General features: G+C 46.0%; 1 protein-coding gene across 13 annotated transcripts in view; it reads left to right on the top strand.

The window, feature by feature from the left end:
- Window positions 1-363: 363 nt before the first annotated feature.
- The window catches only part of LOC146789924 (ATP-binding cassette sub-family F member 2), a 1,015,916-nt gene continuing 998,795 nt past the window's right edge, over window positions 364-17,484 (top strand). For 10 of the 13 annotated variants that reach the window (XM_085628226.1, XM_085628232.1, XM_085628224.1 and 7 more), the window contains exons 1-4: window positions 364-391; window positions 1,407-1,591; window positions 2,798-3,010; window positions 6,802-6,984. In XM_085628226.1, the coding sequence (XP_085484352.1) occupies window positions 1,453-1,591; window positions 2,798-3,010; window positions 6,802-6,984 (535 nt within the window). In that variant the 5' untranslated portion in view covers window positions 364-391; window positions 1,407-1,452. Of the gene's footprint in view, window positions 454-1,406; window positions 1,592-2,797; window positions 3,011-6,801; window positions 6,985-17,484 lie in introns of all 13 variants that reach the window. The other 3 variants (XM_085628230.1, XM_085628221.1, XM_085628220.1) reach the window with 1 other exon arrangement.

Below are 17,484 nucleotides of genomic sequence, written 5' to 3'. Positions count from 1 at the left end.
TAAATAAATAAATAAATAAAAACTACACGTTTACAGTGTCCTAAATAAACACTGCAGAGCTGTCAGACTGCCTCGTCGGAGTATTGGCTGAAATCACCATCTAAATAACTGAACGGTCCAGTGTATGAATGCTCTTTAGTTAACCGGCGATGCCCCACAATGCCGAGATTTTCAGATATCTATTCCGGGATGTCTAGTAATACAGACAAGACCTCGTCACGTCCCGGTCTGTGATACACTTGAACTCCATTTCCCAGATAACCGTGGGGGAGCGAGGACGTTTGTGGGCTTAACGCCTCGCAATAAGGTCATCCCCGATTGGTTGGCTAGCCGGTGGCACGCGGGCCGGTGCTGCTGCTTGTTCCTTTTGGAGAAGAACAGCGAAGTGGAGGTGAGGAGAGTGGACAGAGCGCTGGGAAAGGGAGGTGGTTGTTAGGAGTAAAACTGTGGCAGGTAAGAGAAGCTAGGTCACTCAGGGTTATGTGTTTATCTCGGAGTGAAATTCGGGTAAGTGAAACGAAGCAGGACCATAAAGGCTGTTCTTGGAGGCTAACGATAACGAATGCCTGTTCCTCATACGCAGTCCCCCCATTAACTGCATTGTTTTTCTGCCTGCCATCACCCCCATTTCGTACACTAATCATCGCCAACGTTTCACATATCCCGCCCCCAGTATCACCACTGCTCTGTCCTATCCATTATCCCATATTCTCTTACTACCAACCGCCCTCTTTTACCTACTGGCGTAACGAAAAGTGAGGGGGCCTCCCTGCACGGTACGGAGAGGGGCTCCGGGCTCAATCAGGGGAGCTCCAGCCAAAGTGCACCGCGGGGGCTGCGGAGGGCTGTGTTACGCTCCTGCTTTTACCCCCGTCTTATCAGTACTGAACTTTCACTGCCATATTTACCACTCTCTGTAGGATCATCAACCCCTGGGCAATCCCTTGCTTCAGCATCTAAATTTACCGAACGCCCTCCCTTCCCTCTTTCACAGTGTTCCTCTACTGTCCGTCACTTGTCCTTATCTCGTCTCCCCGCCTATTCTTAGGCCGTTTATTCATTCGCTGTAAAAATAAATAATTTAAAAAAGTACTTATACTAGGAACGTTGATTGTAAAGTGCACTTCACAATAGCCTGAGATAAAACTGAAGGAGGTGTTTCCTCATCGATGTCATGGCAAAAACAAAACTGGTTCACATAGCTTGTTATGTATTCTTTTCTTTCCAACTTAAGTTTTGGCGTTTACTAGTTACTTTATGTCCTCTCTCCTGTCTCTTACTCTCGATTTGAGATATAGTATACATATATATTTTTTCGCCCCCACTTTATCTTTAGTTTGTCAAATGTTCTATTGCTTCGCACTCTTGGAATTCCCTCACTTTTTATTCTGCATTTGTCTTTACAGCGTTCACATTACATCTGGCAGGTTCCAAAACAAAGACTTAGCTGCCATGCCCTCCGACCTGGCCAAGAAAAAGGCTGCGAAGAAAAAGGAAGCAGCCAAAGCTCGCCAACGTCCCAAGAGAAACGAGGATGAGGGGGGTGAGCTGGAAGAGAAGTGTGAGCAGAGCAATGGGACAGAAAATCTAGGTGAGACTAATTACTTTGGGAATACTTATTTGAGGCTGTGCCATCCTATGGTGTGAGTGAAGGAATCTTGGTTATGGCAGATATTGTGCGTTTGGTGGGGACACAGTTTTTTTAATTCCGTATTAAATAATGTGCTTTTAGGAATTTAATATTAACTGAAAACACCAACAGTAGCCCTGATCGTGGTAAAGGTATGTTGAGTATGTAGGACATTTCAGGGCAGTACTTAAGCCCAGAATATACTATAACATCACTGTTACATAAGTTCATACTCCCGCTCCCAAGGTTGAGTTGAAAATATCTCATGGACTAGAACTGTTAGGCTCAGCTCACTAGTGTGCGCCCCATGTGTAACTAGGGTTACACTGTGTAAATTTGTGTAAAGGATTTCTTGTCATGGTCTTTCAATAGTATTTAACAATAGCTTGTTAACGCCTATAAAGAAACTGTATCACCAACATAGTATTGATTTTCCTAAAAGTACTAAATCTCCTCCTCCTCCTCCTCTCTTCTCCCTCTAATTCCTCCCACCCCCTTTCTGGATTTTTCAGCCTTTAGTCATCTTCTCAATCTAATTTTACACACCTCATGTTTACCAGGCTAATTTAAGTTTTTTCCAATCTCCTTTCTTCGTTTTTAGTGCTGCTCATATTTTCTTATCAATTTCCTCTTACTACATTTCTTCACATTAATTTTCCTATCTTTTCCTCCATTCTCTCTCTCTCCCCCCCCCCCCCCATTTTTCATTCTCTACTCAGTCTTTCCTCCACATACTTCTCACCCTCCTTCCTGTCATTCGCTTTGTCCTGGGCTCCTTCTGTCCTCATACTTACCTTTTTGGTCGTCTCCAAACCTTTCTACTATCATTTCACATCCTCTTCTCAACCGAACGACTTCTTTGTATTTCCTCTCATTTCTACTCTGCTCTTCTCCCCATTCTGTCTTCTCAAACACCTCATCTCTCCCACGAACCACTTATTTTTCCCCATGTTGTAGTTTGCTTGTGTATAAAGTGTATCCGGGGGAGGGGGGGGCGTGTTCGTGAGGGATAGGAAATGTGTATAAAGAGGCGTTTTGTGCTTCTTGTGACGTGTTATGCACAGAGGCAAGTGACTTCTGTGTATGGGCTGTTGCTAACAAATTATTTGTACCCTGCTTGTTGGACAACCTCGCCTCTTATCCCTCCCTAATTTTTCTCTTTTATAGAGGTTGATGAGATGACCAAGGAACTGGAAGAGTTTGAGTTGAAAAAAGCTGCAGCTCGAGCGGTGACTGGTGTGCTGTCCTCCCACCCAAACAGCACTGATGTCCACATCATTAACCTGTCACTGACTTTCCATGGACAGGAGCTCCTCACAGACACAAGACTAGAACTAAACTCTGGCCGACGCTATGGGCTTATTGGGCTTAATGGAGTAGGTAAGACAGGAGTCTGTTTAAAGGAGGGTAGGACCTTTAGTGGCAGTAGTGTTTTTGAGGGGAATTTGGAAAACGAGGTGGGACCAATGGCCTTTGACATAAAGAGGCTGACGTAGAGGGTAAGAGAAATGTGAAAAAGGTTGAAGCTGCATGCACCATGGTGAATGGAATGTAGTTTAGAGCGTAATGCCGAAGCCAGGAGAGGTCATTTGAAGATGAAGTAGGTGATGTACTTTGGCAGGTGGAGTGGACTTTTTGGACAAGTGGGAGACGGGCTGGGGTTTGAGGACAAAGAATGGAAGGTGATATCTTGACTCGGGCGAGGCCACCATTTATTGATTGATCTTATATTTCTTGCAACTTTATCTCCCGGTTTCATTTTCAGTTTTGCTAACAAGATGTGTGGTGATTGATTTTGAACCAAACACCGCATTAAGAATTGGTGTGTGGATGGATATTGTGCAGTTTACTATGGTGAAATAACAATTATACATGAGCGTGAGGTTAATCACCCTCTTGTGTATGTTCCCAATACTCCCAGTGATGACCTCCAATTAACGCAAATGAATAACCCCAGTATATTATGTGGGCTCATGGACATCCATTTGAGGCTGTCATCAGGGTAGCCAAATTGTCAAGATCGTGCCACCTGACTAGTCCAGAGCCAATAAACTTTGTGCTTTAGAGCGGGAGAGGAGTTAAAAAGGTCACAACTGCGGGCAGTGCAGTTTCTCGTTTCTTAGTACCAACATGTTTGCATGGTTTAGTCTTTTACTCTTGTAGAATTTACTGTGATTATTCGACAGCCTCTGCAACTGCATGTTGTATGGAGAAGCGAATTAACGCCCTACCTTTCAGGGTGCTAAGGTAGGAGTTACCTGCCCTTAGAAATTTAGCAAACAAAGGAAAATAATTTGTCCTTTCCAGTCTATGCTTGGTCCATATTTTTATTTGATGCTTTTTTGGACTACGCTGCCGTTATTAAAAAATGAAATATAGTTTACTTGGGGTCCGGTAAACTAGAAACTGTGCAACGCTACTAAACTGGAGCTAGGGTTTTTGGTAATATGGCTTAAAGTTGGGGTAATCAGAGGCCACCTAGAAATTTACATTTCTTTATTACCTTGAGGAGAATTTTGGATTTCGTACCTCCCACTTCAAAAGTACAGCCAGACAGCATTTAATCCAAGATGTTCTGGCCCACTTCAATCAGAAAGCCTAGAATTGAAGTAAAGTTGGCGCATGGGCATTAGTCCCAAGAGAACTGACTGGTAGAGGGTTGACTTCTTAGAAAATCCTTCCAAATGGTAGTTAGATGAGATAGGGAAATTAGCTTTGTAGCGTGGCAATCAGTTATTAATTTCACCCCAAGTTAAAAAAAAAATAAACTGTCCGCCCATTTAAAGGGCCATCCCTTTATTTCCTAAGGCAACTCTTTGGGACCCAGAGTCAGTTTAGTGTTTACCTGTAAAATTTTGACACTAGCTTAAACTAACTTAGGGGCATATTATCAAGCACAGCGTTAAAATGATCGCCGCTCTAGCGGCAGAAAACCGCAGATAAAGCGGCAATAATAAGCTTGATATGCCGCAGAGAAGTCCAATAGAGGCCCATGTTGACACCAGAACATGGGCGTCTATGGGAATTCTCAAGGGCGTATTATCAAGCCCATTATCGCCGCTTTAGCGGCAGTTTTCTGCCGCTAAAGCGTCTAATTTTAACGCCGTTTCTTGATAATATGCCCCTTAACTCTGCTGTAATGGAGATTGGGGGGCTCGGTGTTAAGATGGACAGCCCTTTATAGTGCTCCCACAAAGCTTAACCTCGAACCCCTGCCACCCTCATAGGGATGGTAATTGAATTTCTTCTCACCTTTGTAATAACCTAGTTGGCTACCACCCATTAATTAAACACAGTGATGCCTATGTAAAAAGTCCAGTTGACTGACCTCTCCAGCATCAAGTCACCTATATAATTTTCTATTTTTTCTTTTTCCCCCACTTTTACTAGTTGCTTCATTCCCCTCACACCATGTGACCCCACCCCCCCCCCCCCCCAAGAATTATGATGATAAAAATGTGTTCAATCGATAAGCAGACTTTCAGCTTCAGGAGCCAAGGTCTTTATGAAGAGCTTTGCTTCAATACTGATAAGTGCAATTAGCCTAAAATGGGCATAAGATCTGAAGTCTTTCCCTGGTTTGTGTAGCTTAAAAATATATGCTTCAGATTAGGAGTCCTGAAGGGACCAGTTGGGGGCAAGTCGACATAGTCCTTGGTTGTGGCGCTAATTTGTTTACAAAGTTTATACAAGTAACGGGTAAATCAATCCGACCCTGGAGCTTTACTTTTGAGGACTGGATGGTCCACGTAACTTTTGTATCAAAAAGTGTGTGCCTACACATGCCAACAGAAGCATGCCCGGATGTCATTTGCATGCTTTCGCACATTGCCAATGATAGGTGTCCTGAGGGAAACAGATTTTCTTTGTCCCAAACTACATTATATTTTGCAAGGTGGAAGCAGTGTATACAGATTCAAAATATCTATAAGGCTTCCATTTTTATCTGCATCTTTCAGTAGAAATTACTCTTTCGGGGAAGTAATTGCCGGATTGTGGGATCATTCATATCTTAACTGTCTTTAGTATCCTGTTCATAAGAAAAGAAGTCTAGTTATGACTGAGGAGGACATGTTCTTCCGTAGTAGTACCTATAGGTTGAACTTTTCCCTGATGCTCTTTAATGTCTCCCCCCCCCCCCCCCCCCCCCCCAGACATCTGTTTTTCATGTAGTCTAATTTCAGGGACGTAAGAGCTTTGTTCGAAAGCATTCATTTATGCTGTGTAGTTAATGTGGGAACCATTTCTAGTGTTGTACGTGAGCAACCAGAGTGGTGCCCTTATCCTGATTTAAGTCTAAACACCTAGGTGAGCACACATAATGCTGTAGTCTACTAAAGGCACCTTAACGTAGAGGCCCATAATACTCTTAAGTACGTTTTACCAGGGCCTTACATGTAAGTTAACAATACCAATTAGAGATTGATAATTTTTACCCAGTGGTACACTCTTATGGGGTAGAGCTCATACACTTGGCACTAGATGTCAGCGCCCCAGTGCTCAGTCATTACACAAGTACTTAAGGTCATTAAAAAGGTGGTAGTGAACATGCAAAATGTATTTCTCTACAACTGTGCTGTGCAATACCTTGATTGCCCCAGGAGTAGATGCTGCATTTCTACAGTGTACTTGCCAAATCTAGGCACCTGACCACACAGGTGCCTACATGACTTTGCGCAGAGCAGTGTCTGCATTTGCAGCGCATGAAGCGGTAACACATAACGTGAGATGTGCACTCTTTTGAGGAGTGCCTATAACAGTAGTAAGTGCTCTCCTTGTAAGAAGACATCTCAAAAATGGAAATGTGCGCTACCCATATAGTGACATTTTTAAAAAAGCTTCTATCTGCAGTGATGCAGATTAGGTCACTGGAGAGGTGGCGGATCAGTAAGGTTTCGTTTGTGGGACCAATTAGTGATGCAGTCATTCACTCAAGTCACACGGCTCTACCTTCCTGTTCATGTACATTTTATCACTTTGTCTCATCCATATGTCTAGTCCATCCTCCTCTTTCCTCACTTTTTTCTTTCTGTCCTGTACTTTTTTGCACAGTTTCTCTTCCGATCCTCTGCTTCCTCATCTCCCTTTTGTGGCTAGTCATTAGGGGACTCAGTTAAATGGCATTAGCAAAACTTGCGAAGTTGAGACCCATATTCCCATGTTTCTTGTAGGAAAATCAATGCTTCTGTCTGCCATTGGCAAGCGTGAAGTGCCTATTCCGGATCACATCGACATCTATCATCTTACACGTGAGATGCCTCCAACGGAAAAAACTGCTTTGCATTGTGTTATGGAGGTGGACCATGAGAGGAACATGCTAGAGAAAGAGGCTGAACGTCTGGCGCATGAGGATGGTAAGTTTTGTGCACTGGTTTGCGTTTGAGCACCTGGGGCAGGGCTGTTTTGAATTTAGTGTCCATTCTTAGTCATTCATACATACAAGTAGTCTTGTAACCAATGCATCTTGTGGTAGAGCACTGTCATTTACGGACTGCACATTTCCATTGAAATTGCCACTAAATTTGCACAGACGTACAGCAGTTTTTCTGATTAAACTATATTGTACACAAACTGCTGTCCCACTGCCCGGTACCCCAAAGCTGTCACTACAGTGTTATTTGTCCCACAGGCCAACACGTTTGCAGGGGACTCAATGTTCCATCTCTCCTAGTGCTGGCACAGCTGCTGCATGGTCTACGCAGGAGGTGATGGCGGGTGGGGGCTCTTGCAACGCACTATAAAGCTCCTTCTGCTGCCTGGGACCCGGAAGCTGCCAACGTGGGTTACTGGCTCCCACAGACTCAAGTTGGCAGGGAATCCCATTTTCATCTCCCCTAGCGCCTGGAGGTTCAGCTATTTCATCATCTTTGTAGGGGGGTGTGAGGGTGACTAAGATGGTGGGGGGGACCGGAGGAGGCTGGGCCACCCCGCTTGGTATACTTGGACTGCACAATGTTACTACATTCTTAAATTGTCTGGTTGCTGCCCGTGCTGTTGTTTCCTTTGGCCTATCTAAACACTACGGAGTTTTTATTGAAGTATAATTCCTGTGTTCTTTGCGGGGAGACTTTCTAGCTACAAGCTTTGAGTTTAAAACCCAGAATGTGCCTTTTTCTTAGTGTTTTACTTTTTGACCCTGAGGTTTGGTTATTGTGAAGTGGCAAACCGTTCCAGTTTTTATTGTTTTGTTTTGATGCCCTAACATTTCTCTTGTCAGAGTTAATTTTATTTGTATTCGCTATACTGTCCAATTGTTATTGCCTTACATTTTATAGCACCATGTGTTTTTTTTTTTTTTTTTTTTTTTTTTTGCCTTGTTACAGTGGGGAAATGCAAGACTTCTGACTATGTAAAAGGTACAGCAAAGCATAGCAATGCCTCTAAGCTCCCAAACAATTGCACTCTGAGTGAAATATCCCTTCTAATTTAAGAGATAGAATCAATCATAAGGGGAGACTCTGTGTCTCAAGACGCCCAAGTAGGTACCCCGAGAAAACCACTCCAAAACACCTAGTTATTTTAATTCCAAAATGTCCAGAAAAATATCTTCCAAGGCACTTTACTCGCCAGTGGAACCAGTCTCAGCTAGTGTGAGAGAGCAGGACACAGTACAGCACCCATGTTTACCTCGTTCAATAGATACCTTACCTTGTAACAACAGTTAAAAAAAATAATAAAATAAAGTTGACTGATCTACAGGGTGATCAAACCAATTCTGAAGTTCCTACTGGATCTTTCGATGTCCCCATCTTGCTGCCCCCTCCTGTTGGCAACACTGCTGATTTTACTATTTCAAATCAAGGAATTGAGGGTAGAGGTGGAAGACTTAAAACTCTTGATAATACCTTTTATCTAACACCTTGAACCAACTACAATATCAAAGGATGGTAGTAACGCTCAAATCCCGACCCTCTGAGTATACAACTGGACCCTAGTTGGGTTATCCCAACCCAAGACTACTCCAAGCTACTTGTGTCAGCCGAAACAAAGCTCTGGTACGGTGCTCCAGGAGGCCTGAAATATTCAATGGCACCACATTGTGGAGACACCCAGTAACTGCTCAGCAAATCAACCACGGTGTTACTTTTGTAGTCCCTGAGCCGTTGGGGGAATTCGCGCACAAATGGCTCGGTGTGCAATGCAATTCTGTCTGTTTCGAATTAGTGGTTTGCTCTCTTTTTACCATATTTCTAGTTTCATGGTTAACGTGCCAGAAAAGTCTTCTATGAAAGGTATGAAGGGGACGCATCTATAATAAACAAAGCTATTCATTGGATTAGTCACACGAGGATGTTTAGTTATTTGTGACAACATCCTCCGTGCTGAAAGACATTCATCTAGAAACTAATATCTTGATAGCATTGAGTTATTGTTGAGAAATCGGTAACTCGATGATAGCTTGGTGCCCCTTGACATCAGATCTCCTTCACTCTGTTTCACACTTATTTGGCTTAAATACCATTGGGTAAATGAGTCATCTTGGCGCCTGTGCTATTCTTGTTGTATGGGGTCTGGGTCTTTTATGCATGAGGTTGATTTGCTATTCCCTTGTTGCACTTAGCCTCCATAAAAAAGGTGCAACAAGGCTGCACTACAGCTAAAAGCCCTGTCCCTAGAGGTGGGAGTTAGAGCAGTTAACGGACAAGATCTGATGCCAACGGGCCCCAAACCTAAAACGGATCTGAACACATGAGCCATTTTAACTATATCTTAGTTGACCAAAGACTTTGGTCACTGTTCGCCGATATGGTCATTAAGGAGCGTCTGGAAAGTAACCACAATTCCCTGGGTCTTACCATAATGGCCTTTTGCAGTCCCTCTGCATCTTCTCCCTGATCCCTTTTTGCTACCCCTTATGGAGAACATTGAACCTACAAATGATATGCGCCACTGTAAGTGGGGTCGTCTAGGTGTCACACAGACCTTTTGTCTGCTAGACGTTTCGATCTACAAGCAATATTAGCTGAGTTTGATAATTGTCCAGTTTTGGGGGCCGCATTACTACCTTTTACATCTTTGCTTTTTTAAACGCATTCTGTCCTATTTCACTGCCCCATTACCCAATACCAAAAAGTGTATAAATAACCCAACTGCCTGTTTTAATATGGATTGCAAACATAATCTAATGATCTTGGCGCTGTCAATCAAATCAAAGGATATTGATCAAATTTGCAAGTCTAGAAAGGCCTATACATTGAGCTCGGTTATAGCCAAAAGGGGCTGGGGCGAGCAGAAGGTGGTAGGACCTAAAAGCAGCTTGTCTTGCTAAAGACTCCACAGAAATCTGGTTACTTGGGGTGGCAATAGTTTAGTGCCACCTCCATCTAATTTCATATCACTGCAAGTCTGGTCTGAATTTTTCTCAAACCTGTACTCTGGTGGAAATGTAGCATCAAATACTCCACTGCCTTTGAGTACAGGACACTCCTTCCTCTGTGAGCCCAGTGTTTTACTTGTGCGATGCTACTGCTTATCTTGACGCCATTATTAGTGGCAGGGCTGCAGTGCCTGATGGCATACCCGCAGAATTATTTGCTCACAAAAGATCAAGCTGGTCTAAATACATCTTAGCTCTTGCTACAGTCCTAATTAAATGAGCTCCAACCCCAGACTTTTGGAAGGGTGCCTTAGTCTTACTGATCTATAGAAAAGGTGATTGTAGTTTGCTACAAGCTACAGACCAATTAGTCTGATAGACTGCATCCAAAAGTTCTTTTGCTGACTATTGTTGAAAAAAATCCAACTATGCCAGTGACTAAACACTCCCCAGACACTGGCATGCTTTCCTTTCTTGGCCAGGTTTTTTTTGGGGGGGGGGGGAGCAATTCTTTCGCCACAGTGTTGCGCAAGGGTTCAGTGGTCCTTGGCCTACAGTTTCTTGCTGCCGAGGTCAAGTTAATTTTCTTGACTGTGGTGCCTCAGTTTGGGGCAGGCACTCCTGACCCATTGCTGCCCTTTAATGAAGCCCTCACCAAACTCTCCTGGGGGCTTGGTCTAAATCTTGCACAGGGGCTCTTGTGCACCGCATGATTGCCCCACTTCATCGTCCAGCACCAGGAGACCGTCTTCTTTCCCAGCAACCTTCGGCGGAGAGCCTGCTGGTCCATGCCCAAAATCAACCCAAGCACGTTCCCTTGAACGCCAGCGGATAGGGAATCCAAAAGGCTGGATTACTTTGGGAAGCGTATCTTTTCTTCCACCAGCATTGCATTGTCGTCTGTGAACACAGCATGCTTCTTGGGCCAGTATTCCCAAGCATTGTGAGATTCGGTCATGCAGCTGTTGCCGTACTGCCTGAGGAGGGCCGTGCCATCTTCAACCGGAATTCACTGGATGGCAGGGATGTGCCTAAATTCGGCATACGGTGTGGCCTGGATACAACTGACTCCCTTGGTAGGGCCATAGCTTCCACATTGGCGCTTCGTCATCACGGTCCACCGGGTTTTCGGGAAATGTTTATCACTGATTGACTTGTCCTTTAATGAGGTTCTGTGTGAGGAAATGGGTTGTATTATATAATGTGGCTGTGCGACATCACTGTGTAATTAAGATATATATACATGTATTTTGCACATGGTGTCTAAATAAGACTATTGTTTTAGAAACGAGAAACAACTGTTTACTACTGTGGCACTAGGCACTTTACTGCAATTTAACATACGAGGACTGAGAAGTTGGCCTGGCATATGCTGTCCTCTAGTTATAGGGGACACCTTGCACCAGTCCAATTCGACTTATTGATGATAGGTTAAAGACAACCTTTAAAGAAAGCTATCCTAGTGGTAGCTGTGGAGAGCAGCCTTCAGGCTAAGTCTTGAATGAATGTTAAGCTTATTGTTTTACCATAGATAACCTCTTGAATGACCAAATGAAAGAGTAGTCCACACAGGTGTGTGTATATATATGTGTGTGTGTGTGTATGTGTATATATATATATATATATATATATATATATATATATATGTATATATGTATATATGTATTTATTCTAGACTGAATCCCACAAGTCTCTTTATGAGGCTAGAGGTAAAGTTACAATTCAAACAAGCATTTATAGATGCAATAAATAGCACTGGAATCACAGGGCCCCGGGGGGGGGGGGGGGGGGGGGAGGGACCAAACCATATATTAAAGTGGTATAAGAACCACGACAATTCTACAGACAATGCCTAGGGCATTTAGGATCGCTGGCCCCTTAAGAATCCACCCAAGGTTATGAGGAAGGGGACCCACGGGAGACGCGTGTAGTGGAAATAGCTGCTATCGGGATCTCTATTATAGCCTATGGAGAATGTCGCAGTTTGATTTTAAAAGATTAAAGACACTTCTAGCAGGAGTTCAAAGTTAAGGGCTTAGAGTTAAGCCTATGAGGAGCCCACTACCACAAGAGTACCGAGGTACCACTGTTACCTGCCCCACGGAAGCCGGGTGCATAGGTTGTTTTCGATGTCGTGTCGCGGGCTGATTTTCAATGGGAAAATGTACAAAACTGCTGCTAGCCAAAAGCGTCGATGTCGTGAAGAATGAAGTTGTAGATCTTGAAGAGAACAACCTGAAAGCAGAGGGGACAGAGTCTGGGTCACGGCAAAGTGACCAGGGAGCTCAAAGGAAAGAGCCCTTCAATGTCGGGTGCTTCAAGTGGAAAGAGGTGTAGCTTGGATCTGCAGCCACGGGCTCCGGGAGGCTTCATGGAAGGCCAGCTTCTGGAGGGCGACTGTCCCACGAAGGATGAGGGTCACTGCGGTGTTAGTGTTCGGATTGGATCCACTAGGCCTTGGCAACCGCAACCCACGCAAGATGAACAAATCAGCTACTGGTGCAGACCCACGAGGTCTGAGAGAGGCCTTCTTTGGAGAGGCTGTAGAGCAGGCCTGGAGCAACCAGGGGAACTCTTAAATGTCGAGATTGACCTCCGCTAGGGCCCACAAGTCGAGAGACAAGGGACCGCTGGAGGCAGCAATTTGGAGTGCGTAAAAGGGAGCCCACGGGCCACCGGAGGGGGCTAGGGCACTGACCTTTGGCACAGTTGCTGCTGAGAGGTTGGCTCAATATTGGGCCAAAGCACAACTTCTCCACTGGTCAGGGTCGTGTGCTATGCAAGAGGTGGCCGGTGTCCTGGGGTATTGGGGATCTCGGCACCCACGCAGTCCACGGTGCTCAGACTTGCTGTGCACACTCACTGGCCTCTGGGATGCTGTGGAAACCCACCTCAAGGTTGCTGGGAGTCGACGAAGTCCGTAGGAGCAGCGAAGTTCCAACCGGGTCACTTGCAGTGTTTCAGGTGCCTGCCAAGCAGGGGGATAACTCCTTTATCCCAAGGGAGATTTCTTCAGTCAGCTGGGCAGCAGCTCGTCGAAGGTCAAGTCTGTAAAGTCCAAGATTAATTTGAGGCTCTGGGGACACAGTATTCACCTTTATCCCCAAGATTGGGGGAGGGTCCAGATCAGAGCCTACCAATGAGAGATGAGGCGGGAAAGGGTGGCTTGTATGTTTCCTGCCTGAGCGATGGGCAGGATGCCCCTGAACCGGTTCCAGGGGGTGTATGCAGAATGTAGGCGCTGTAGCAGCCTACGTGCAACCCTGAAAGGCAACATATGGTGCACCCACCCAGTTCCAATCCACATATCCTGTCTGGGGAGGTGCTAGCACCTCCCTGCCACAGGAGCCCTATTGTCCAGCTGGTGAGGCTGGGATTTTCCCCAGCAACAGCCAGCCAGTCGTGTGGGTGGCGGGTAGTGGCCATTTTGTACTACATGTGCACTTATAAATTGGTGTCTAAATTCTGCCGCTTTTCCCATATCGCCCCTCTAGCAGGGGGGAATCGTGCCCTCATGCCCATGGCTGGACTGGGGGTATGATTCCTACATGTTTGACACCAAACACGATATGGTTCTGTGTAGCCATTCTCAAGTTATCACGCTATCGCGATATACTTATAATGCGGTTAAGAGTATATGGTATGGCTACACTACAAAAAACCCAGCAATGATTTTACAAGGGTTGCAGAGGGGCCCTACTCGGGTAGGGGTCCCCCCTCACACATACCTCAGCACCCTGCCTTGTAGGATTACCAAGGCCTGCTATAGGGGTGACCTATGAGAGTATGTGTTGTAATTAGGTGGGATACAGGGTACCTATATCCCTGTAAGGGGTGCTAGCACCACCTTACCCAGACTACAGTAGTGGTCTGGTGGTGTTAGTTTGTATGGCTGTCCCAGGGTGGCACAATAAGTGCTGCAGCCCTGGTAGGCCTACGAGGGACCCATGCCCTGGACACCTAGGATACCATCTACAAGGGACTGGTAGGGTATCCTCAGTATCCAATTAGGTTGTACCTAAGGTACTCACATCATTTAATAGAGGAAGCAGATAGGCTGGGGTCCTGGATAGCAGGGCCACAGCCTGGCTAGAGTCATAAAACAGTCAAAACATCAGCAAAAAGTTGGGGGCAACTATGCAGTGGATGCCACTCTCCTACAGGGACCAATGGGTATTTGACCCCCCCCCCATGTGAATGCCTTAATGTGATAAGACTATAACGTAAAAATCACTATGCTATTAGTCTCCATGTCTCCCTTTGTTAAGGAACAATAACAGTAAAGGTGTGTTTTAAGCTGGCCATATACATCAGTCCGTGAGAAGCTGTAATTAGTATACTGTTCGTTTAACAATCATCAACTTCAGGAATTTTTGTAAAGGAGGGAGGGTCAAAACCAACCTCTTTATAATCACTTTACACCATGTGACCCGGACGAAGGCCTCTGGCCGAAACGTGTAGGTCGTTTGTTTGTCTTTATTTGCACTTACTTTGCACGCTTGACAAATTAAACAATGGAAAGAAAATAGAAAAATAATCTTTTGAAACTACTACCTGTCGTGGATTCGCTGATGTGAGTGTTGCCTTTCTGTGTCCCTAAAAGACTTAGGCGAGACGTGAGTGAGGGGAATCACAGGATACCCTTTTCATATATATTCATTGAAAAAACCATAGGTTTCAGGGTGTGAGAAGTACCATCTTTCTTGCAGGGTATGCCCCCACTTTTTGCTGAATGTACTTTGACTGAGTGTGCCCTGGACTCCTGCCAATCGGGTGCCCTGGGCCTATGTTCCTTCCCTAAACACCTAAAACCCAAATTGGCAAACCCTGGCCACATGTCAGCCCCTGGTAAATGGTACCTTAGGTACCCGGGGCCCTGTGACCAGGGAAGGCCTCTAAGGGCTGCAGCACTCATTGTGCCACACTTAGAGGCCCTGTTCCCTAACGCACACACACACTGCCCTTGCAGGCTGAGTGTCTGGGTACAAGACAAAACAGAGTCGACATGGCACACATTCCTGTGTGCCATGCCCACCACCTACACTGCCCTGGCAAACATCAGCCACCCCTCTAGGGGGGTGCCCTATGCCAGTGGTGTGGGCACAGGAGCCCTGTGCCCCTACAGTACCCAGGTCCATTCCTGGGCACTGTAAGTGCAGTGCTGCCATTTAAGAGTACATGGTGCTGAGAGCTCGTCAAACACGAACTCCACAGCACCATAATGGCAACACTGAAGACTGAAGTTTGGTATCAAACTTCTCAGCACATAAAACCCGCACTGATGCCAGTGTGAGATTTAATGTACCAAGCACCCCAGAGGGCATCTAGAGATGCCCCCTGAAACCTAACCTACTATCCACGTCTGGTCTGAGAGGCTGCCTAGGCTGCCACACAGCAGACATGTTGCTGGACCCCTGGGTAGGAGAGCCCCTGCTCTCCTGGGCCTGCAACAATGCACATCCTGGGCGAGGTGCTAGATCTCCTCCCCCAGGATAGGCGGGGGAAGCTTCAAAGGCATGCAGTCTCCTGTGAGCTTCCCCAGACCACTGCAACCCCCCAATCTGGCGGGAAGCTTGGCCGGAAGCCCCAAATAAGGACAGGGGATGTGCCAGCCTACCAACCCCACCCCTCAGGTGGGGAAGGGGAGGTGAAGAACATCTCCGGGCGCTTGCTATCTTGAAGATGGGAGGCCCTACCCAATCAGGACTATGCTTACTGCCCCCTCCCACAGGAGAGTGGCAGAATAGGGGGGTGTACCCACCCCAGGACAAGGACCCATTGGTCCCTGCCCTTCACCTATCTGTAACGCCCCTAAATCTAGTATTTAGGAGCACCCTGAACCTTCCTTCCCCAGATTCCGAAATACAGAGAAGAGCAAGAAGAAAGAAGACCTGCCCTGCAGCTGCTAAGAAGAGGAAGACCCCAACTGCAATGGCCCCAGCCCTACCGGCCTGTCGACCCTCGAACCTGCTCCTGCAACAACCCGGCATCTCTTGTGGCCAGCAACCTCACAAACCCCGGAGCACCTGGCTACCTTTTGGCTCTAAGCCCCTGGGACTCCCATGAGTACAGGCTCTTCTCAAAATCTAATTCTAATCCCTGGCATCAGCCCGGAACCGCAAACCCTTCACACTCTGCACCCGCCAAGCCTGGCCTGTGCCGGAGTGAACCAAGACCACGAGGACGACCCCACGGCGACTGACCCCGAGTCCGGCACCCAAGGACTTCCCTCGACGCTCCTGAAGATGCCTGCAGCCTCAGAACCAGGTGCCCCCCCCCCCCCCCCCCTCAGCTGCGATCAACAGAGGGTAAGATTTCCGGACCCCAAAAGGCGCTCCCTGTGCCCAACTCCGGGGTACCTACCTATCCTCCAACTACCCAACTTACCTCTCGAAGTGGTGGTGGCACCTGAAAAATCTTCGTCCCCGAGCTTGCAGTCTCTTTCTAAACCGGAGCTTTCCCATTGAAATCAATTGAGCGCCCGAAGGCTCAAAAGCACCCTGCACCCAGCTGCCAGAGTGGCCCTGGCAGTGCAACCTCAACACCCATCTACTTCCCCCACTTGCCCTGAGTAAGTGACCAGGAGCCTGGCTCCCACAGCCCAAGGTCCCCCTACCTCTCATAGGGCAACATTGGGCCTAACCCTCTCTGCACCCGGCTGCCCTTGTGCTGCTGAGAGTGAAACAACTGTACCTACCAGACCCTGGGAGACCCCCGAGTCTATGCCCAGAACCCTAACTCTGCCAGTTGAGTGATTACCTTTAAACCGATAACTCAATTTTCTCCATAAGGTAACATTGACTGGTTTCTTCTGAAATTTCTTCTAAGTGTGGAGTTTTCAAAACACATTAACCAAAAATCAGGGGAGTAACAAACAAATACTCACCTGCTATTAGGTGAGCTCCCAGTGCTGGATCTTGGTGCCCAGAGCTAACTCTGAAAAATACTTACAACTGTGCTTACCAGTAACCCAATTTTCTCCCATAGGAAATCATTGACTGTTTTTCTGTGAAATTTCTTCTGTGTCGATATTTGCAAACTACAAATATTCTTTAAAAATTGTATAATTTCTGAAAACGTAATTACTTACCTGTTTTGGATAAAGGTCCCCGTGTGAGAAGTTGGCCTGGCATATGCTGGTCACTAGTTATAGTGGCCACCTTGCACCAGTCCAATTCGACTCTTATTGATGATAGGTAAAGACAACCTTTTAGAAAGCTATCCTAGTGGTAGCTGTGGAGAGCAGCCTTCAGGCTGTCTTGAAGGAGTGTTAAGCTTATTGTTTTACCATAGATAACCTCTTGAATAACCAAATGAAAGAGTAGCCCACACAGGTGTATATATATATATATATATATATATATATATAAAATATATGTATTTATTCTAGACAGAATCCCACAGTCGCTTTGAGACTAGTGGCAAAGTTACACTTCAAACAAGCATTTCTAAACACAATAAATAGCACAGAAATCAATGGGCCCCAGGGGGGGACCAAACCATATACTAAAATAGTGGTATAAGAACCACGACAATT

This window comes from Triturus cristatus, chromosome 10 (genome assembly GCF_964204655.1).
Source record: "Triturus cristatus chromosome 10, aTriCri1.1, whole genome shotgun sequence".
Lineage (NCBI taxonomy): Eukaryota > Metazoa > Chordata > Amphibia > Caudata > Salamandridae > Triturus > Triturus cristatus.
The sequence above is the reverse complement of the archived record's forward strand: the minus strand, read 5'-3'. Positions and strand labels throughout refer to the sequence as shown.